The sequence below is a fragment of the Pangasianodon hypophthalmus genome, chromosome 12 (assembly GCF_027358585.1).
Source record: "Pangasianodon hypophthalmus isolate fPanHyp1 chromosome 12, fPanHyp1.pri, whole genome shotgun sequence".
Lineage (NCBI taxonomy): Eukaryota > Metazoa > Chordata > Actinopteri > Siluriformes > Pangasiidae > Pangasianodon > Pangasianodon hypophthalmus.
Window position 1 is genome coordinate 23,079,363 of NC_069721.1, and position 18,139 is coordinate 23,097,501.

The 18,139-nt window shown below is 36.5% G+C and overlaps 1 protein-coding gene across 1 annotated transcript in view; it reads left to right on the forward strand.

Annotated features, from left to right (window-relative positions):
• Positions 1 to 18,139, forward strand: part of wnt3 (wingless-type MMTV integration site family, member 3) — a 34,924-nt gene continuing 16,785 nt past the window's right edge. Inside the window, exon 1 of the mRNA XM_053238738.1 lies at positions 1 to 439. Coding sequence (XP_053094713.1) covers positions 354 to 439 — 86 coding nt within the window. The 5' untranslated portion in view covers positions 1 to 353. The remainder of the gene's footprint in view (positions 440 to 18,139) is intronic.

Genomic DNA, 18,139 nt, shown 5'->3' on the forward strand with positions numbered 1-18,139 from the left:
TCCTGAGGGGAAAAAAAAAGTGGGGAGAGAAAAAGATATGTACCTTAGGGAAGAAGCTCAGAGAGAGGGAGGGATAGAGACGACGGGTAGGAGCGTGTGTGAGTGCGTGAGACATTTACTCCTCTAACTACTGGAAGACAAACACACTTTCCTCTTCTGACTTTCTTTTAAAAAAATAATAATAATAATAATAAGATAAATTAACCCAAATTAATCAAGTGGATTTTTTTCATTCCTCATTTTATTTTTAAATTTCTAACCAGATCTACAGGGGACTTCGTATTCCGTCCCCTCGCTGGAAATCCTATGTTCTGATCAATAGACATTTCCGTCCACACAAGAAGACATACCTCATGGATTTGTACCTTGTTGGATATCTACATCTTCTGTGCGTGTGGTTGTCCAGCTCTCGGGTGCTCGGAGGCTATCCCATCTGGTGGTGAGTAGCTCCAAATTTCTGCATCAGCTTCTCCAGCAGGATGAGGGGGGAAAAAAAACGGTGGTCAACGATCATTTTTCAGAGGGGCAGAAAATGTACACGCTTTCAGTTGACTGCGTGGAAAAAATGTCTCTGTCAGGTCTCAGTCCAAAGAAACTCAACCTCAGTCTCTGGTGTAACGGAAAAGGCTAGCGTACACTCTTTTTTTTTTTTTTTTTCAATGCTCACTTTCTCACACGTACTTTCTGGCACAGATATTAACGTTTCAAATCCAAAAAATGTATCTAGTGCTGAGTTTTGTTTTTTTATTAGAGTCAGAGTTAAGGGGTGAAACAGCGGCTAGCTTGATTGTTGTCTTAGCGAGTCGCTTCAGCACTAATCCTGTGTTAGGAGCGGTAATGGTTTCCAATTCTCTAACGCGTTTCAATTCTGTACGCAAAAAAATGTCATTCATTTTGTTTGTGAGTTGTTTTTTTTTTTTTTTTGGTCAAAGTGGACTGCAGTGCAAAATTGCAAAATAAAAATTTTAAAAAAGGGAATTTTGGGAACAAAATTGAAGATCCAGACTGAATTTTTAAACTAGCCATCAAACACTGGATTCATAGATACATAGATCTGCTATAAACATGTACGATATGTTAATAAACAGTTAATAAGTCTTCATCACAAATTTTAGCAAAGATTTCCAATAATTTTTCAACTAATAAATTATCATTAGCACTAGCATACATAGAAAGTTGTCATTTTCTACAAACTTCTATATGGGCACATGGTCAAAAAATAAATAAATAAAAATAAAATGTCGGTCGTCTCCGAACACAATGCAGGTCAGAATGAATGTACCCTAGTATTCTGTCCATGCTTTTGAGCCCATGAGGGTTTTCTGTTTTGTTTTTTTTTTTTTTGCAAAACGTAGGTGTACGACAAAAGCTTCACTGGCTCCTGATACAATACCTGTCAGGATTAATGAACCCTAGCAGTCGCACTTAGCATGTGATCCTCGAGTCCTGTCCCATTCCAAACCACCAGCATCTTCTGGTTTCATTTACTGAGTTTACAAGTGCTGCCAACACACACACACACACACACACACACACGTACACACACACACACACACACACACACACACACAGGCCACAGGGCTGGAGTAGAAATGCCAGTTCATGGGTTCTCACTGACACTCTGGCAGTTGGAGCCAGAAGAAGTGGTGACAAAGAGTGAAGTGCAGTGTGTGTGTGTGTGTGTGTGTGTGTGTGTGTGTGTACAACCTGCAGCTGTTCCCTCCAAAGCACACTAGTATGACAGCGGTGTAGTTTTCACCGTCCCGGCTCACAATGCAGCAGCTCTTTGATTTGGGTGACGTGTGTGTGTGTGTGTTTAAGTGGATGGCTAGGAAAAATGAGAGAGAGAGAGAGAGAGAGAGAGAGAGATGAAAAGAGTGAAACATGGCTTCAGGTGAGCTAGCAGGTGGTTGGAGCTCAGACAGTTTTTGAGCCTCGTCTCCAGCTGTTTGCCCAGAGAGCACGACACAAACGTACAAATCAATCCACATTCACATAACCAACGGTGGCTGATCCGAATGCACACACACGCTCATAACACTCCATTATCCTCACATGTGGACAGCGTTTCATTTTATTTTCCACCAAAACTACCCCCTACCTCCTGTTTGAACACATTATCAACTTTATCAGCTAGTAGAGACGTTAAAATATCCATCACACTTTACATCTCATATTCGTTAAAAATGGCGTTTAAAGCGTTTCTGAATCATTCAAAAGCTCGACAAGTTCAAACTCGCATATTCAGACAGCAGGATCATAAAAGTGACACGAAATTATTTTTACTATCATCACAAAATGAAATTTGGAAAGGGTGTAGAAGACAGAAAAACCTGTTTGTACTTTATATTACCTGAATATAAAAATGCCGCAAATACAAAATAACCAGGTACATTTGCACCTTTCGTAAAACTTTCAAATTTATTTATTATTTTATCATCAATTTTATTCTCGCATCAACCTCATTTTTTATTTATACAATTTCCCTTTAAATTATTTTTTTCCCCCTTTAAAATAAAGTCAAATTGTCCTTGTAGAAATATGATTGGTTGGACTCCATACAAGATACATGATGTTGAAATATAATGGATAAATAAAGGTAAAAATGCACAGAAAGGGGATTAATTGGATCAGTACTCATGATTTTTGAGATTAATAAACAATACTAGTAAAATGGAAATGGAGTAAAATGTATTTAAATGGAAATGTTTTCACATTTTCTTGAATTTAGAATTCGTTTCAGAGCTCCTGGTTGTTAGTCTCTTGCCGAAGCATGAAAAATGAAGCGAGTCTGAGAAACTACACGTTATACAGATCATAAAGCTGGGCAATATGATGAAATAATAATATAGCAATAATAATATTACAGAAAAACAGTTTATGAACAGTCTTTGAGCGTCAGCTTCAATAAGGAACGCTGTACACCTGTGAGTGCCAATACTTTTAAGCACAGCCCAAAAGACACGGATTTGCCTCCAGTAGAGATTTTCTTTGTTGTTTTTAGCAAATAGAGACAGATTTATAAAGAGTACTAGGAAATGGAAATCGGATAAAATGGAGTAAAAATTATTTTGTGTTTTTTTTTTCACTGAATTTTTTTACTCCAAAATCCAGAACTTTCAGAGTCACTCGCTGAAGCGTAAAAATTGCCGGACAAACTACACATCACACACTAGAGCTGATGAAACTACATGGATATAATGATTAGTACTGTTATAAAATGTTATCATTAATCCTTTTAAAACTCTCCAGTTTAAAATTTCGAATGCGAACAAGCAGCTGATTGGATGTTTCATTTTCCTTGCCTTTCCATGTACACAGTAAATAAAACCATCATTTATTTATTAATTTCAAATGTAACACTTTTATTGTTTTAAAGTTATACGAGTGTGTATAATGATTATTTTAGAGTATCGTGATATTATATTTTCATCATATCACCTCTTCCACCGTCATATACACCCCGGTCTCCTGACTGTATCTTCATGTCTTCAGAACCATTTTTGGCTCCTAAGAAACCTTTCGATTCGTGATTCTGTAGTTATGTGTAGAGTTTTTGTTGTTGTTTTGTTTTGTTTTTTTTTTTTTGGTTTTTGCTACAGAAAAAAAAAAACAGGATTGTAATTTTCCACCACAAAGATTTGTAACATTTACAGCATGGTGGGATTTATTTTTCTTAAATTCTCTTTGGCCCATCAATCAAAAAGGTTCTTCAGTAACATCAGTTTAGAAAATCTTTTGAACCATCAATTCATCTTGTCTCAGGTTATACAGTATCTCCTAGCAGACAAATAAATTTTCTTTTAACAAAGATGAAATTTTGGAAGTCGCATTATGTATATGATTGTATTTATAAATATACTAAGTTTAATTCTAGATGATAACCAGATGCCGATATTTTAAGAAGGAGTGCTTCTGTGAGTGCTTCTTTCTTTCACAGAATATTTTGTGTGTCTCTGTGAATTTTGGCTTTATGGAACACCTTAAACCAGTCAGTCAGAATGTATGGGGGCCAATACTTTTAAAAACAGCCATAAAGCCTTGCCTCCAATCCCTTTTTTTGATGTTGTACAATTTTGATGTTTTACCTCGATTCATCTCACTATTTTCTTTAGATAAATACTTAATCCTTACCAAAACAGAGATTTTTTAAGCAAATCCAGAAGCGTGGAGTTGGAGGAGAAAGCCATCGAGCGCTTGTCAGTTTCTTCGGCTTTATTTGTTTGCATATGTATTACAGATGATGAGTGATTCCTCACACCGGGCCTCAGCCGAGCCTCAGCGGTCTCTCCAAATGACTCCAAATAAAATAACAGACAGACAGAAACATTTGTGGTTTTCTCCCACGGCAGCACCTTAAAAAAAAAAAAAAACGAGCGTGCTCTCTGAATCCAGCTGGCCTCCGAAACGATCGTTCCTGTGATCAATCAGAGGCGAGGAAACCGCCCCGTAACCATCGAGTCCAGACCCGAGACCTGACAGAAGGTCTATTTCCAGCTCGAGTTTATTGTTATTAAATTGACCCAGGCACCATTCACTGATATATAAATAGTTTTCCATTATCATCCACTTTATTCCTCTTGGATGGAGGAGTGAAAAGTCTATACTTGAGTGTGATGTCTTGTGAGGAAATGAGTCAAACTTATACATGAGTGAAAGATTTTGAACCAAATCTTAACCAAGATTAGACATCAGAACATGTTTTGCAACATTTTACAAAGGTTGAGGTTTAGGTTAGGGGCGGAGTCAGCGTTCAAACTTTTCCTTTCACCTTAATTAAAAAACCAATGACATGTAAAGACATCATCGTCAATTATTTGAATTTATGATATTTTTCATGCGATCATGTTTTTTAAAAAAAAAAAATTAAAGTTGGAAAAAACTGTCAGTAATCATTATGCAAAGATGATTGGTTCACAGACCTGTTCATGCAAATTAGTACTGATTTGATTGGATGCTTTAAATCTAGTTAATTAAATATAAGTTATATGTAAAGAAACGTGATGCACTGAATTGGTAGCCAAGGGGAAAAAAAATAGCTTTGTGATGAGTACATGTAATTGTAAGGATTAAAAATGTGTTATTTTTCAGTTTAGTAATCATTTTAATTGAAAGTACAAATTCTCTAAACTAAAACGTCACTTTATTAAAGAACTACAGTTACTTAAGTCATTCTTTAATTGACTAAACAGCATTAAAGCTTTTTTCATGTAAAGACAGAGAGAGAGAAATTTCCAGAAATCGTCTCTACTTTTTTTTTTTTTTTTTTTGGAGTGAATGAGATGAGCCGAGGCCTGAGGAGTCAGCAGGGATCCTGACCTGCTCCTGTCGCCTCGCCTTCAATAGGACTTTAGGAGCCATCTCTGGGTTTCAGGAATGTCATTATCCGGGCCGACACCCCCTGCACGACGGCCACTAGGAGCACTTTAATGATACTTAGTGCGGGAAAATCCTCCGTTTGCAATTCAGTGTGAAAAGGATCAAGGATGTCCAGGCATCCGCCCAGCCACTTAAGAGAGGAGAGCTGAATGCAAACACACCGGCTGGGAAGAAAAGAAGGTTATTCCCCTGGTCTTATAGGTTCAATATCAGTAACGGGTGAGGAGGAGGAGGAGGAGGTGGAGGTGTTGGGGGTTACGGGGCGAGTGGTGCAGTGCTCATACAGTGAGGCTGAAAAGCACGGCAGGATAAAGCTCTCACACTGCACACACAGGAAGAGAGCGACTTATCTACTTATCTTTCTGTGCAGATAAAGGCACGGCAGCTCCAGATTAATATCGGCTCATATTAGCTTCACTTCCCACACGGTGCAGGTTTATGTGTAGTGATGTGCACTGTGTGAACGAGACTCTAAGAATTCCTTCATCAAACCTTAGCTTTAGCGTCTCCGTCAAAGGTTTGCTCAAAAACGTGCAACTCAAAACCCAAATCTGTTCACTGTGACTCTCTAACATGGAGCACATTTCAGCTGAAATTAATATTAAATCTGAACTAAGCTGCAAGACAAAAACAATCATAAAAAAGGAGTACAATGTAGTCCTACGTGCTAAATCTAGAACCGTAAAAGGTTCTTCAGTTTGTCCCTTTGGAGAGAACTACGTAGAATCAACTGAGTCATTCCCTGACAGAGACAGTTCTTCAGTGTGTCTCTTAAAGGTTCTATGCAGAACCCTTCCCCATCCAAGAACTTCCCCATCCAAGAACTTCCCCATCCAAGAACTTAGAACACTTGTACGAATAAGGAAGCTATCTAAATAAGGGTTGGGCCATACAAACCTTTCCAAAATTAGAAAAACTTAAAAACCCTATAAATCTAAAAACAAATCGGTGTGTTAAAAGAACAAACTGACTCAAATCACTGAATCATTAAAAACTATCATTTTCCTCACAAAGAATAATTTTCCTCACAAAACAATCATTTTCCTCAAAAAAATTAAAATCTTTAAATCTAAAAACTTTAAATAAAGATCAAATCAGTGGGTAAAAAGAATAAAAAGATTCAAATCACTCAATCACTAAAAAATATCATTTTCCTCAAAAGAATTATTTTACTCACAAAAGAAAAAAAAACACTTATAAACTCTTTAAAAACTTTAAGTAAAAAAACAAATCAGTGAGTAAAATAAACAAAATGAATCACTGAGTCACTAAAAAAATTCATTTTCATTCATTAATAGTTACATTAATAGTTACACATGACTTATTTACTGCCAATTAATCACGAAATAATCAAAAGGACGAGATGTTCTTTTTTTTTTTTATAATGTTGATAATAGGCTATTGTACACTCTTAGAAAAAACTCTTTAGAGTTCTTCAATTTGCTCCTTTGAGGAGAACTACATAGAAACAAGAAATGAACAGTCTGTCCTTTTAGTGAAACCTTTAAAGGTTCTACATAGAAACCTGCAACAGAATTCTTCCCCATCAAAGATGGCTCCAAGATGAACACTTGTTTTTAATAAGGAAGCTATCTAATTAAGTGTAGAGTCATACAAACTCATACAAAACACACTTTAAATCTAATAACGTAAAGAACAAAGTAGTGAGTAAAATGAACAAAATGATTCAAATCACTGAATCACTAAAAAGAATCAATTTGCTTACAAAATTCATAACAATTCACATAACTCACAGTCATACATGTGACCTTTCAGTGTCTTTTTACACTCAGTTAAGCACAGAAATATTGTCTCTAATATATACTGTTGATTATATCACCAACAATTCTATCCTGTCAGAATTTGTTTCAACTTAGGAATCAATCCAAATAAGTTTTGGGCCATATAGTTTTGTAAAAAGGAAAAAAAAAAAAAACTAAATCTAAATCTAAAAAGAACAATTCAGTGAGTAAAATGACTCACAAAAGAATCATTTTCCTCCCAGTGGAATGATTTTCTTCATAGAAGAATCATTTTCCTCACAAAAGAGTCATTTTGCTCACAAATGAATCATTTTCCTCTCCAAAGAATCATTCTGCTCGTATGTGAATCATTTTGCTCACCAAAGAATCATTTTCCTTTTGGTTGCATACTGTGGAATCCCAGCCTTGATGCGCAACTCGATTCTCAATTAGACGTCCTGCATAAAAGAAAAGTGTGTCACCAAAGAATCATCTGAATCAAGAATCAGAAGTGTATCAGTTTGAAGACATTATCTGTTCAGTTACATTCCTAATAATAAATATATAATTGTATTCACTGCCATGTAAAGCACTAAAACTAATCTAAAGCTAGATCCTCACTTGAAATATGGCTTAATGACTCGAGCGCAGGCTTGTGTGACAGACAGATGGACAGATATGCTGGAAATGTGTGTATAATAAAGTCACACACAGAGCCCTCACAAGGCCAATAAGAGAGAGACGACCCCAGTGCTACAAACCCTCATTCAGGACACTGATGACTCAGAGGCTACACCTGCACCACGTGCATCATCCAGACCTCACAGGTTATCTCTTCAGGTCATCCTCACACACACACACACACACACACACACACACACACACAGTGCAGAACACAGAGACGGAGTAAGTATGCAAGACACAAGTGGACATAAGTGAGTGTGTGTGAGAGAGAATGAAGAGGTCAAGACAGGAAAATGATAGAGACGGGAGTTGATAGAGAGATTCGCTGTTAAAAAGCAGGAAGTAATGACCTGCGAACCTCCAGACTGAAAGAAGACGGAGGAGGAGAGTCAGGGCTTTCCTGGCTAATGAACATGTTTGTTCCAGTGTGTGTGTGTGTGTGTGTGAATAAGAGCAACCAGGAAACCAGCAGCAACGATGACTAATTTTCACTCAGTAACTAGTTATTCAAACATCTCACCGATTACAGTAAGTATCGAGCCGAAGCTATGCTACGAAACAACATGATAGCCATGATAATTATCTAAACCACAGCTATCATTACAGTACAACTGTTACACCGCCGTGATTCTGAATTCTGGATTCTGATTGGTCGGAAAGTGTTGATTAATTTTCAGTTCTGATAGTAGTGCAGTTCCAAATCACAGGTTAATATTAATGCGCTTGTTCTAATGTTATAGTTTCTATAGTAACAACTAACCCGGGGACTTGTATGACAGATTTTTAAAAATTGTTGATTTATGGAAGGAGTCTCCAGTGTCAGTTCTTTTTAACAGTCAGTAAGTCTTCCGACAGCTTCAGGCCAGAGGAGTTACCGCTTTGTCTTATTAACTTCCAGCGAGAGAAAAAAAGGACAGAGAGATCGGTGAGGGAACGACTGTTTATAGCCACCTTAAGTGAGAACAGCATTAATGTAACTATAAATGGATAAAAAGTATTCTTTAATGAATATAAATGAAAATCGCTCATAAATTGCTGTGCTATAAGAGGAATAAACCACCTTGAGGATGTGCCGTTACAGGAAAATAATCAACTTTGAGGTAATGACAGTTTGATCCCACTGTTGATTATTTTCCTTATGATGTCATTATTTATTCTTTACTTATTACTAAAACAATAGTTAATATACATGCCATGTACAAGAGTACAACAACCACAGTAACCATAGTAACCCTAATAACTATAGTGTTACCAGTCCTAGATTAGTGTTATTATTCTCAGTAATGTAGACGAAATAATCACATAGCTTGTTATAACTCTGACGATGAGGAGATTGTTTGCCAAAAATCAAAAGAAATTTGAGCTGCATGTGCAGCTACAGTTAAATTGAGAAGTCACATGATGTATCAGCGAACGTCCCGAACATACACACGCTGCTTTCTTTAACTGGAATATTGGCAGTGAAATATTTTTGATTAAACATGTCATAAATCTCCTAACATTCACTCATTAACAAGACAAACTGTTTTACCACCATTTTGTCCTCCATGTTTGTTTTTCTTTAAGGTTTTTAGAGTCATAATCAGAATCACTTTATGGTTTTCTGAATCAGAATCAGAGTCATTTTAAGGTTTGCAGACCCAGATGCAGAATCCCTTTAAAATTATCTGAGTCAGAGTCACTTCAAGGTTTTCATAAACAGAATCACTAAGGTTTTCTGAATCATAATGAGAATCATTTTATGGTTTTCTGAATCAGAATCACTTTATGGTTTTCTGAATCAGAATCACTTTAAGATTATCTGAGTCAGAGTCACTTTCGGCCTTTCTGAGTCAGAGTCACTTTCAGGTTTTCCAAATCAGAGTCAGAGTCACTCAAAGGTTTGTAGACTCAGATTCAGACTCAGAATCGCTTTAAAATTATCTGAGTCAGGGTCACTTTCAGATTTTCAGAATCAGAATCAGAGTCACTTTAAGGTTTTCTGAATCAGAGTCAGAGTCACTCAAAGATTTGTAGACTCAGATTCAGACGCAGAATCCCTTTAAAATTATCTGAGTCAGAGTCACTTCAAGGTTTTCTTAAACAGAATCACTAAGGTTTTCTGAATCATAATGAGAATCATTTTATGGTTTTCTGAATCAGAATCATTTTATGGTTTTCTGAATCAGAATCACTTTATGGTTTTCTGAATCAAAATCACTTTAAGATTATCTGAGTCAGAGTCACTTTAAGGTTTTCTGAATCAGAGTCAGAGTCACTTTAAGGTTTTCTGAATCAGAGTCAGAGTCACTCTAAGGTTTGTAGACTCAGATTCAGACTCAGAATCGCTTTAAAATTATCTGAGTCTGAATCACTTTCAGATTTTCAGAATCAGAATCACTTTATGGTTTAAGGAGACAAAAAATTCAGCAAATCTCAGACATAATGATAAAAATCGTTTTGCCTTTCGCTCCTAAAAGCAACTGAGGAAGATCTTTTCCAGCAACGTTCAACATCATATTAATAAGAAAGACATCGGCACAGAGTCCCAGAGTCCCAGAATGCAATGCGGCTAAACAGTGCTGAGTTACGGCGGAGACTCGGCTCGACTAGTTAGTGATCTACGAGATGACGAGTGCGTTGGTGTTAACAGCAGTATTAGTGTGAACACTGAAGCTTGGGAAGTTGATCAGTCTGAGCAGAGTGTGCAGACGAGGAAGGGAGAGAGCTGGACAGACTAAAGGACAGGCTAAAGCGCCGCTGCATCACTCTCTTTAAGTAGAGATGAAGCAAGGGCTAAATCTCAGTGCATTCCAGTGTTTAAACAAAAAAAAAATCAGCAACAAATTCTGGAACACTGTTAAAGATCATACGTTAATTATGAAGATTAATATGTAAGTCATTCAGGGAAGATTTTTCATTAAATATCGCCAATATATGAGCATGAAAGCAGGCACATGGCAGGATGTGATCTCTGGCATCATCTTCGTCTCCCTGTCTGTCTCAGGAATGTTCATCCAAATTAAAATCAACACAAACTGTGTGTGTGTGTGTGTGTAGTCTTCGTGTAAGTGTACCAGCCGCCTGACACGTTCAGGAGTTTGCAGTGCAGGCAGGCAGGCAGCGGCTCAGTGTTTTGACTGGAGGGGATCCCCGTCCCAGGAGCTGGCTTTGAGTCTCCGCCGAGTTGTGCGAGGGAGGGAGGGAGGGGATTTAGCAGAAGGGCAGAGAAAACAGGTTCGAACATTTTTCAGGAGTTCTGTCATTTTTTATCTGATCAGCCCTGAGCACTTGGAAAGCGAATAAAAAAAAAAAAAGAAGTGTGGCAAAAGCAAAAACACATCGAGGTCGGCTTCTCATCCTGGATTGGCATCACAGATGAGAAACTGCGATCACATGCCCGGCTCACACCTCTCAATACCCTTCTCACCTACTCATTCATTCCCTCACTTCATACTCCAGGGGAAGACTTGCGATGAATAAAACTCAGGTAGAAATCTGCATACTTTTTTTTTTTTTTTTTCGCACCCTGTAGCACTGATCATTTTCCATCAAGATTCATTAGCAGGCTAAGTTTAGCATCAGGTTTTTTTAAAAAGAATTGTTCATTATCATTAACTTGTGCGAAAAAACTCATTGAGGTAATTGCTTTTTTTTCCACACATCAAAAACAAAAATATGTAGCCATCGGCAGTATGTGAACACACTCGTAGAATAAATTACAGCGACGCATGCCTTTTAACACTGGAAGCCATCTTGCATTACTGAGAGCACGCCATGACCCTTAATTAAAAAGGAGCCAAACAACAAGCCGCAATTATGTTAAGACCAAAGAGAAAGGTTGTTCCCGTTAGCGATAATGATGCTAAAAGAAAAAAAAGTAAAAAATTTAGTATTAGCATGATTAGATTGGATTTTTTTATGTAGCATTTCGAGCATGGGGAGTGCCGATGAGTGCAAGTAGCGACAGAACAGCACCCCCTCCACCTTCACCCATGCTAACAACACACCACCCTACTTTCCATGAAGCTTCAAACAGTGCCTCGGGAGAAATACACAGAGAACGAGAGAGAGAGAGAGAGAGAGAGAGAGAGAGAGAAATGGATTGTGACAGGCTGCTTCTCTCTCTAATCCCTCTCATCTCTTTTCTGTTTCTCTTCTCTTGCTCCCTCTTCTTTCTCTCTCTGGGCCTCATCTTGGTCGTGGAGCCTAGGGCAAACACTGAAACACTGAAAGCTGCGTTATTGCCCAAAAATGCAGTCTTCTGTTTTCACCTCTCATTTCGAGACGTCTTCAGACATCAACGTCAGGCTTGAGTGAAAATATTAAAATATTGAAAATATTAAAAAATGCACCACATACCTTGGTGAAGACTGCACTGCAAAAAGAAAAAAAAAAACCTTAAGAAAATCTATAGAAATTTTAAATCTTAGAAAGTGAAATTTTTTTTTAACATAGTTAAATTTATCTAGAATTTTCATAAATCACATTTCAACTTATTTCTATAGTTTTTTAAAACCAATTTCATGCTTGTTCTATTGGCAGATAATTTTTACGCATATATTTCAAGAAAGAAGCAAAATTATCTGCCAAAAGAATAAGAATTTTAAAGCTTGAAATGTGTAAATAATGTCTAGAAATCATTTTAATAATCTTATGTTCGGTTTGTTGTAACAGGAAATGTTAGATAAATACTAGATCAATTTGACTATATTCAAGATATTTTCACTGTGTGTTGGGTTTGTGATTGTACACTGTGGTCCAAAAGTCTGAAAATCTGGCAATTTATTTTCAAAAAAAGAAAGTAAATGTTCGATATTTTAAACAGTCAATATTCACTATTCTAGATCGCTATTTAAACTGGAGCGAATGTGTGATATTGACCTTGTGTTAATCTCTTTGTACAAAATGTCTGATTTTCCTCGAGTCTTATCTCTTCCTTTGAATCTCGTGTTCAGGTGACGTCCCAATGCATTTGATCTAATGTCAGATTTTTATAAACTCGTGGAGCTCGTGTGCACGCTGTCTTTAAAGCAAGTTCTCCAAATATTCAGAAATTCTGAAATATTCTGTTATTTCTAAGATGCTACTTTTCAGTCAGGTTGTTACGCAGATAATGCAATATAATATAATTTGTAATAAAAAAAAGGATTAAATTAGAAAATTTGCCAGTGCGCTCTCTCTCTCACACACACACACACATATAAATAAATATATGCGTACATATTATATTTTACAGCATATTTTATTATTTTGCTGTTAAAAAAAAAGCCAATAAATAAATAAAATAAGATGAAGAGAATATAAAATAAAACTGAAATAAAAAATGGGATCTTTGATCCAAATGTTAAAGTTTAATTAAAGTTATCTCTCTGTTATTCTAAGATAGATAGATAGATAGATAGATAGATAGATAGATAGACAGCTGCCCATCTAATGGCTTGGATTTAGGGACAGTCAATTATAGGGCATTCATGCAGTTGAGTGCAAAAATTTGTGCACCCTTTGGACAAAATGAAAAAAAAAAAAGACCAAAAATTTCATTTAACAAACTCGTAGTGTGTATACTGTTCAAACGTTTGCACCCCTTTTCTGAATATGTAATAAACATGAATGAATGTCCGCTCTTTGCTTTTATAACTCTCTCTAACCTCTTTCATATCCTCTGAACAGCTTTTGGATTCTCCCAGTAATAATATTTTTGCACATCTTAGTTAAAGCTTTGTCAGATGTCACACACTGCCTTCTTCAGTTCAGCTCTGGAGTCGGAGAGGATGACGGCAAACCTTTTTAAACTGTCTTTCTCTTTAATTTGCTTTACACTTTAGATTTTTATCTTGATGCAGAATTCACCGATATGTTATTTATGAATAAATTGTAAAACAGAGGAACATTTGAAAATCAGGTGGGATGGAAACTTTTGCACCTGTCATTAGTGGAGCCAGAGTCTAAGTTCTCAAGTTCTCAATGATCTCAGGTTTCATTCAGAGCGCTTTTTACATATACAGTGTTTAGTGTGTGTGCATGGAGCACCGGTGTGTTCTCCGCCTCAGTGCTGTTCTTTATGCAAGTGAGAACACAGCGATCATACTCCGAGAGCCTCAGAGCGAGGTGCTCTCTTCTTATAGAACTCTTATTTATTGAGACAATGAATCAACTCTGAATCAACTCACCTGCAGGAAGTGAATCAAACGAGTTGTGTGTTTTGGGTTGCAGTGTTTTCGTGTAGACATGAGCCAAAGCACAGAGCCGTAGTGCTGCAGAAATACCACGGGTTCTTTTGGGATTGATGAACAAAATAAAAAAAAAGAGAAAACAAATGACAGAAAAAATGTTTTAAACTTGTTATTTACAAAAGTATCTAATCGTTTATTTTGCGCCAGCTCTGTGTTCTGCATGCTCGGGTGATTTTTGTGGTTTCTATAATTTTAAAAGCTTTGTTTTCCTTTTTCTGTCATCAAGAAGTTTTACAAGGACGTTTTTAGCCCTACACGCCCCTCAGGCAACTTTTCTTGGAGTCTGAAGTGTGAAACCAAACCAAACCATATAGCAAACGAATCAAAAGAATCAAAAGAATCAAAATTGCGCTGATTCAGATTCAACAAATAGGTGTCAGATTCAACAAATAGGTGTTTAGGGATAAAAATTTTGCTTGCTTTTTAATATGCTAAAGAACACAACGATGTAATGGCTCCATCACTTGTAGTTTGCTCACATTTGTTGATTTGTAAGGATTTAAAGCTTACAAATGTAGAAAAATGCATTTCCAGCTATAGGACTGGAGAAATATAGCAGCGTTTGAATAACATACTGTATTTCCAGTGAACTAGATTAAATATTTGTACGTGGACAATGTGTTTCGGCGTGTGTTAGCTTGCAGGGATGCGCAAGAGAGATAGAGATAGAGAGAGAAAGAGAGAAAGAGAGAGAGAGAAAGAGAGAGAGAGCCAGAGGTGAGCAGTGACTGTTCTCTGACCTGCACACTGCCTCCAGGCTCAGGCCCAATCTATGGCCTTGTAATGAACTTAAGCACTACTTTAACAAGGCATCCTTTTCAAGAGCTGCTCAGGTCAAATGTCACAAATCCACAAGTTCAAAGGGCTTCTGAATTCTCCTGACACAGAGAGTTAAATAGCCCTCACACACACACACACACACACACACACACACACACACGCCTTTGTTTAGCGGAAATGACAGGACAAGGCAAAACAAGCATCAGTATTAACCAGACAGCTGACCCTAATGTATATTATTCCGTTATGTTAACAAAGGGTAAAGGACAAAAACGGTGACACGACGGCAGAGGAAATGAGACAAAATTCAATTCAATCCTATTCTAATTGTATAGCGCTTTTAACAATGGACATTGTCACAAAGCAGCTTTCAAGATGCAAGTTTTAAACTTATAAATTTATAACTTTATCCCTAATGAGCAAGCCAGAGGTGATGGTGGTGAGGAAAAACTCCCTGAGATGACATGAGGAAGAAACTTTGAGAGGAACCAGACTCCAAAGGGAACCCATCCTCATCTGGGTGACACCCGATAGTGCGATTATAAATCATTCCCTTCTATAAACTGTGTACTACATGGACAAATAGTGCAATTGTGTAACCAGGAAATTCATTACAGTTTTCACATGAAGAAGATATCAAGAGATATCAACATTTGTACATCAAAAGATTATACATATATATATATATATATATATATATATATATATATATATTTAAATTTGGTTTGATATTATATGATGATAGATGCCATAGAGGCTTTTAATTTGTAGTTTTACTGTATATTTGTAGTTTAACAAATATATTTTTATAAATATTTTTATATTTTTATAAAAATATGTCTGTATTGTTATAATTTCCTTCAGATGTGTTCCCTCTGAATGTTTTTTAATACTCTAGAGAAATTCGTTGTAACTTTTGAGTTTAATTTATTTTTCATATATATATGAAAATGATAGATGATTATATCGGAGACTATGTGATCAAAATCTAGAAACCGTATCTAGAAAGTCACCATTTTTTCCTTCTGGATGAACGTTTAAAGGATTGATATAGAAACTATAGAAACAGCACTGTAGCAATCCAAATCTGCCCAAAGAACTCTCCAGGAACCTTCCTTTCTAATTTCATCACAGTTTATTTCTCACTTCATAATATTTTTTTTTCCGCCTTAATGCAAGACATAAGAATGGAATGACATAAAATATCATTTCCATCAGATGTGTTGCAAAAAAAAGAATAAAACAATAATCAGAAAACAAGTAATAATTTTTAAAATCATGGCAGAGATTTTTAATTTATAGTTTTTATTATTAAAAAAAGCATGAAAGCTTGTAAATCTTTTACATGAACAATGTAAGGAGCAAAATACTGGACTGGAAATGTTAGGAATTATATTTATAAAAAAAATATTAAACAATTTTTCAAGTATGCCATAGATTTTTATTAATTTGTAATTTGGTGTGGCTTTTTGATTATAATTTTTTTTATACATTTACTGATAGAATTATAATGTGGCCTGTTAAAGGGTTAAATCTAGAAATTTTTCGTTACATTTAAATTTTTTTTTCTAGGGTACATAGAACCTTATAACACAGTGTTTATGTATTAAATATGGTTCTGCGTAGAACCTTTTGGGGAATCTAAGAACACTTCACTATCCAAAGAACCCAAGAATACCCAATTTTTCTCATTTTATTGCAGTTTATTTCTCGCTTTTCACCTTAATATGATGACAAAAGTGTAAGAATGAAATGACATAACATATTTATGCATATTTATTTTTGTAAAATTAACAGCTTTCAGATGCAAAAGTAAGACACATGCTTGATTTTTGCCCCAAATCAAAATTTTTATTAAATTTAAAAAAAAAAAAGCTTAAACTAATTGCTACTTAGTGACAGATCTCTCAGGTGCTGGTGGAACACGTGGAGAAAGAAAAAACCCAAAGGACGTGATTCTAAGCATAGCAGAGAGACTGTACATCTTTGAAGACGCTGTTTATTTAATCCTGCTAAGAGAGAAGTGTTGTGGTGTCTCTTTCAAAATGAATGAATGAATAAATGTTGAGTAATGCACTACACGTACAGGTGCCTCAGTGAGAGTCAGGACTTGTTGTAACCCTGAGCAGAGTGTTTAGATTGGACACCCTGATTTGTTTTGTGTACAGAGGAAACCCCTCTCTTCATCCGACTCATTTCTGTGGTTTGCAGTAGCCCATGAGAATGCGTCATTATTGTTTTTTTCCCCTTGTGGAATCGTGGGGATTCGGCCCACCCAGCACCAGACATCGCCGGGGGGGGGGGGTGTAGGAGGGAGAGATGAGAAAGAGAGAAATGGAGAAAGAGCACGACTGAAAAAGAGGGAGGGAGGAAGGGATAGCCCAAGGGCTAGAGGTGGCCCTCTGACCTGCTCAGACATGCACCTGTTCCACTCGGGAGTTTCTTCCTGTGCCCACCAAAACCGGATCCAACCCACCATTTCTGCTTCTTAACCTGCGACGACGAGTTTGTTTCTTTGAAAGTAGCAGCAACAGTGCTTCTAAAGCTAACTAGTTAAACACAAATTAACTAATGTACTAATTAGAGTGAAAATTGATTGTTTGATTTACATGCTCTGCTTCAAACTATCTCCTTTCTCAGCTTAGATTAGCAAAACAAGCCAAGTGTACTAACTATACTCACCAAAAGCACCAATGATCACCACTACTTCCTTTTTAAGCTTTATTTTTCTTCATAATATCTCTATACACGTTTAACAAGAGTTAAAGAGTTAAAGGTCGTATATGACAGGATAAGATAAAACCACCACGGTTTTTGAGTTTTTTTCCCATTGTTGTGAGTCAAATAGTAAAAGGGAACTAATTACACACAGGAACTAAAGTTTTGAGTGGGGAACTAAAGAAACGTCGGACCACAGGCACTACAGGATTGATCCGATGAACCATTTGAGTCACTTATTTGGATCTGTCGTTTGTTATACTTAATATGCATAGAATTGAGAAAATCTCAATTAAAATGCCATTAGTTGGCTAGCACACACACACACACACACACATTTGGAAAAAGTACTAGGACAGATCAACACACAGAGGTTTATATCCTGAGATCCATGTTCTATAATATGTAAAGGAATAATACATGACGGGGATTGCTGTTGTAGAAAAATAATCAACAACTGGATGGTGTGATGTGGCCCGACACGAAACGAAGTTACTGTTACTACACCAAAGTTGATTATTTTCCAATACCAGCACACAATCAGAGCTGCTGCTATAGAAAATTAATCAACACCTTCTGACCAATCAGATTTGAGAATTCAACAGCACTGGGGTATAAAGT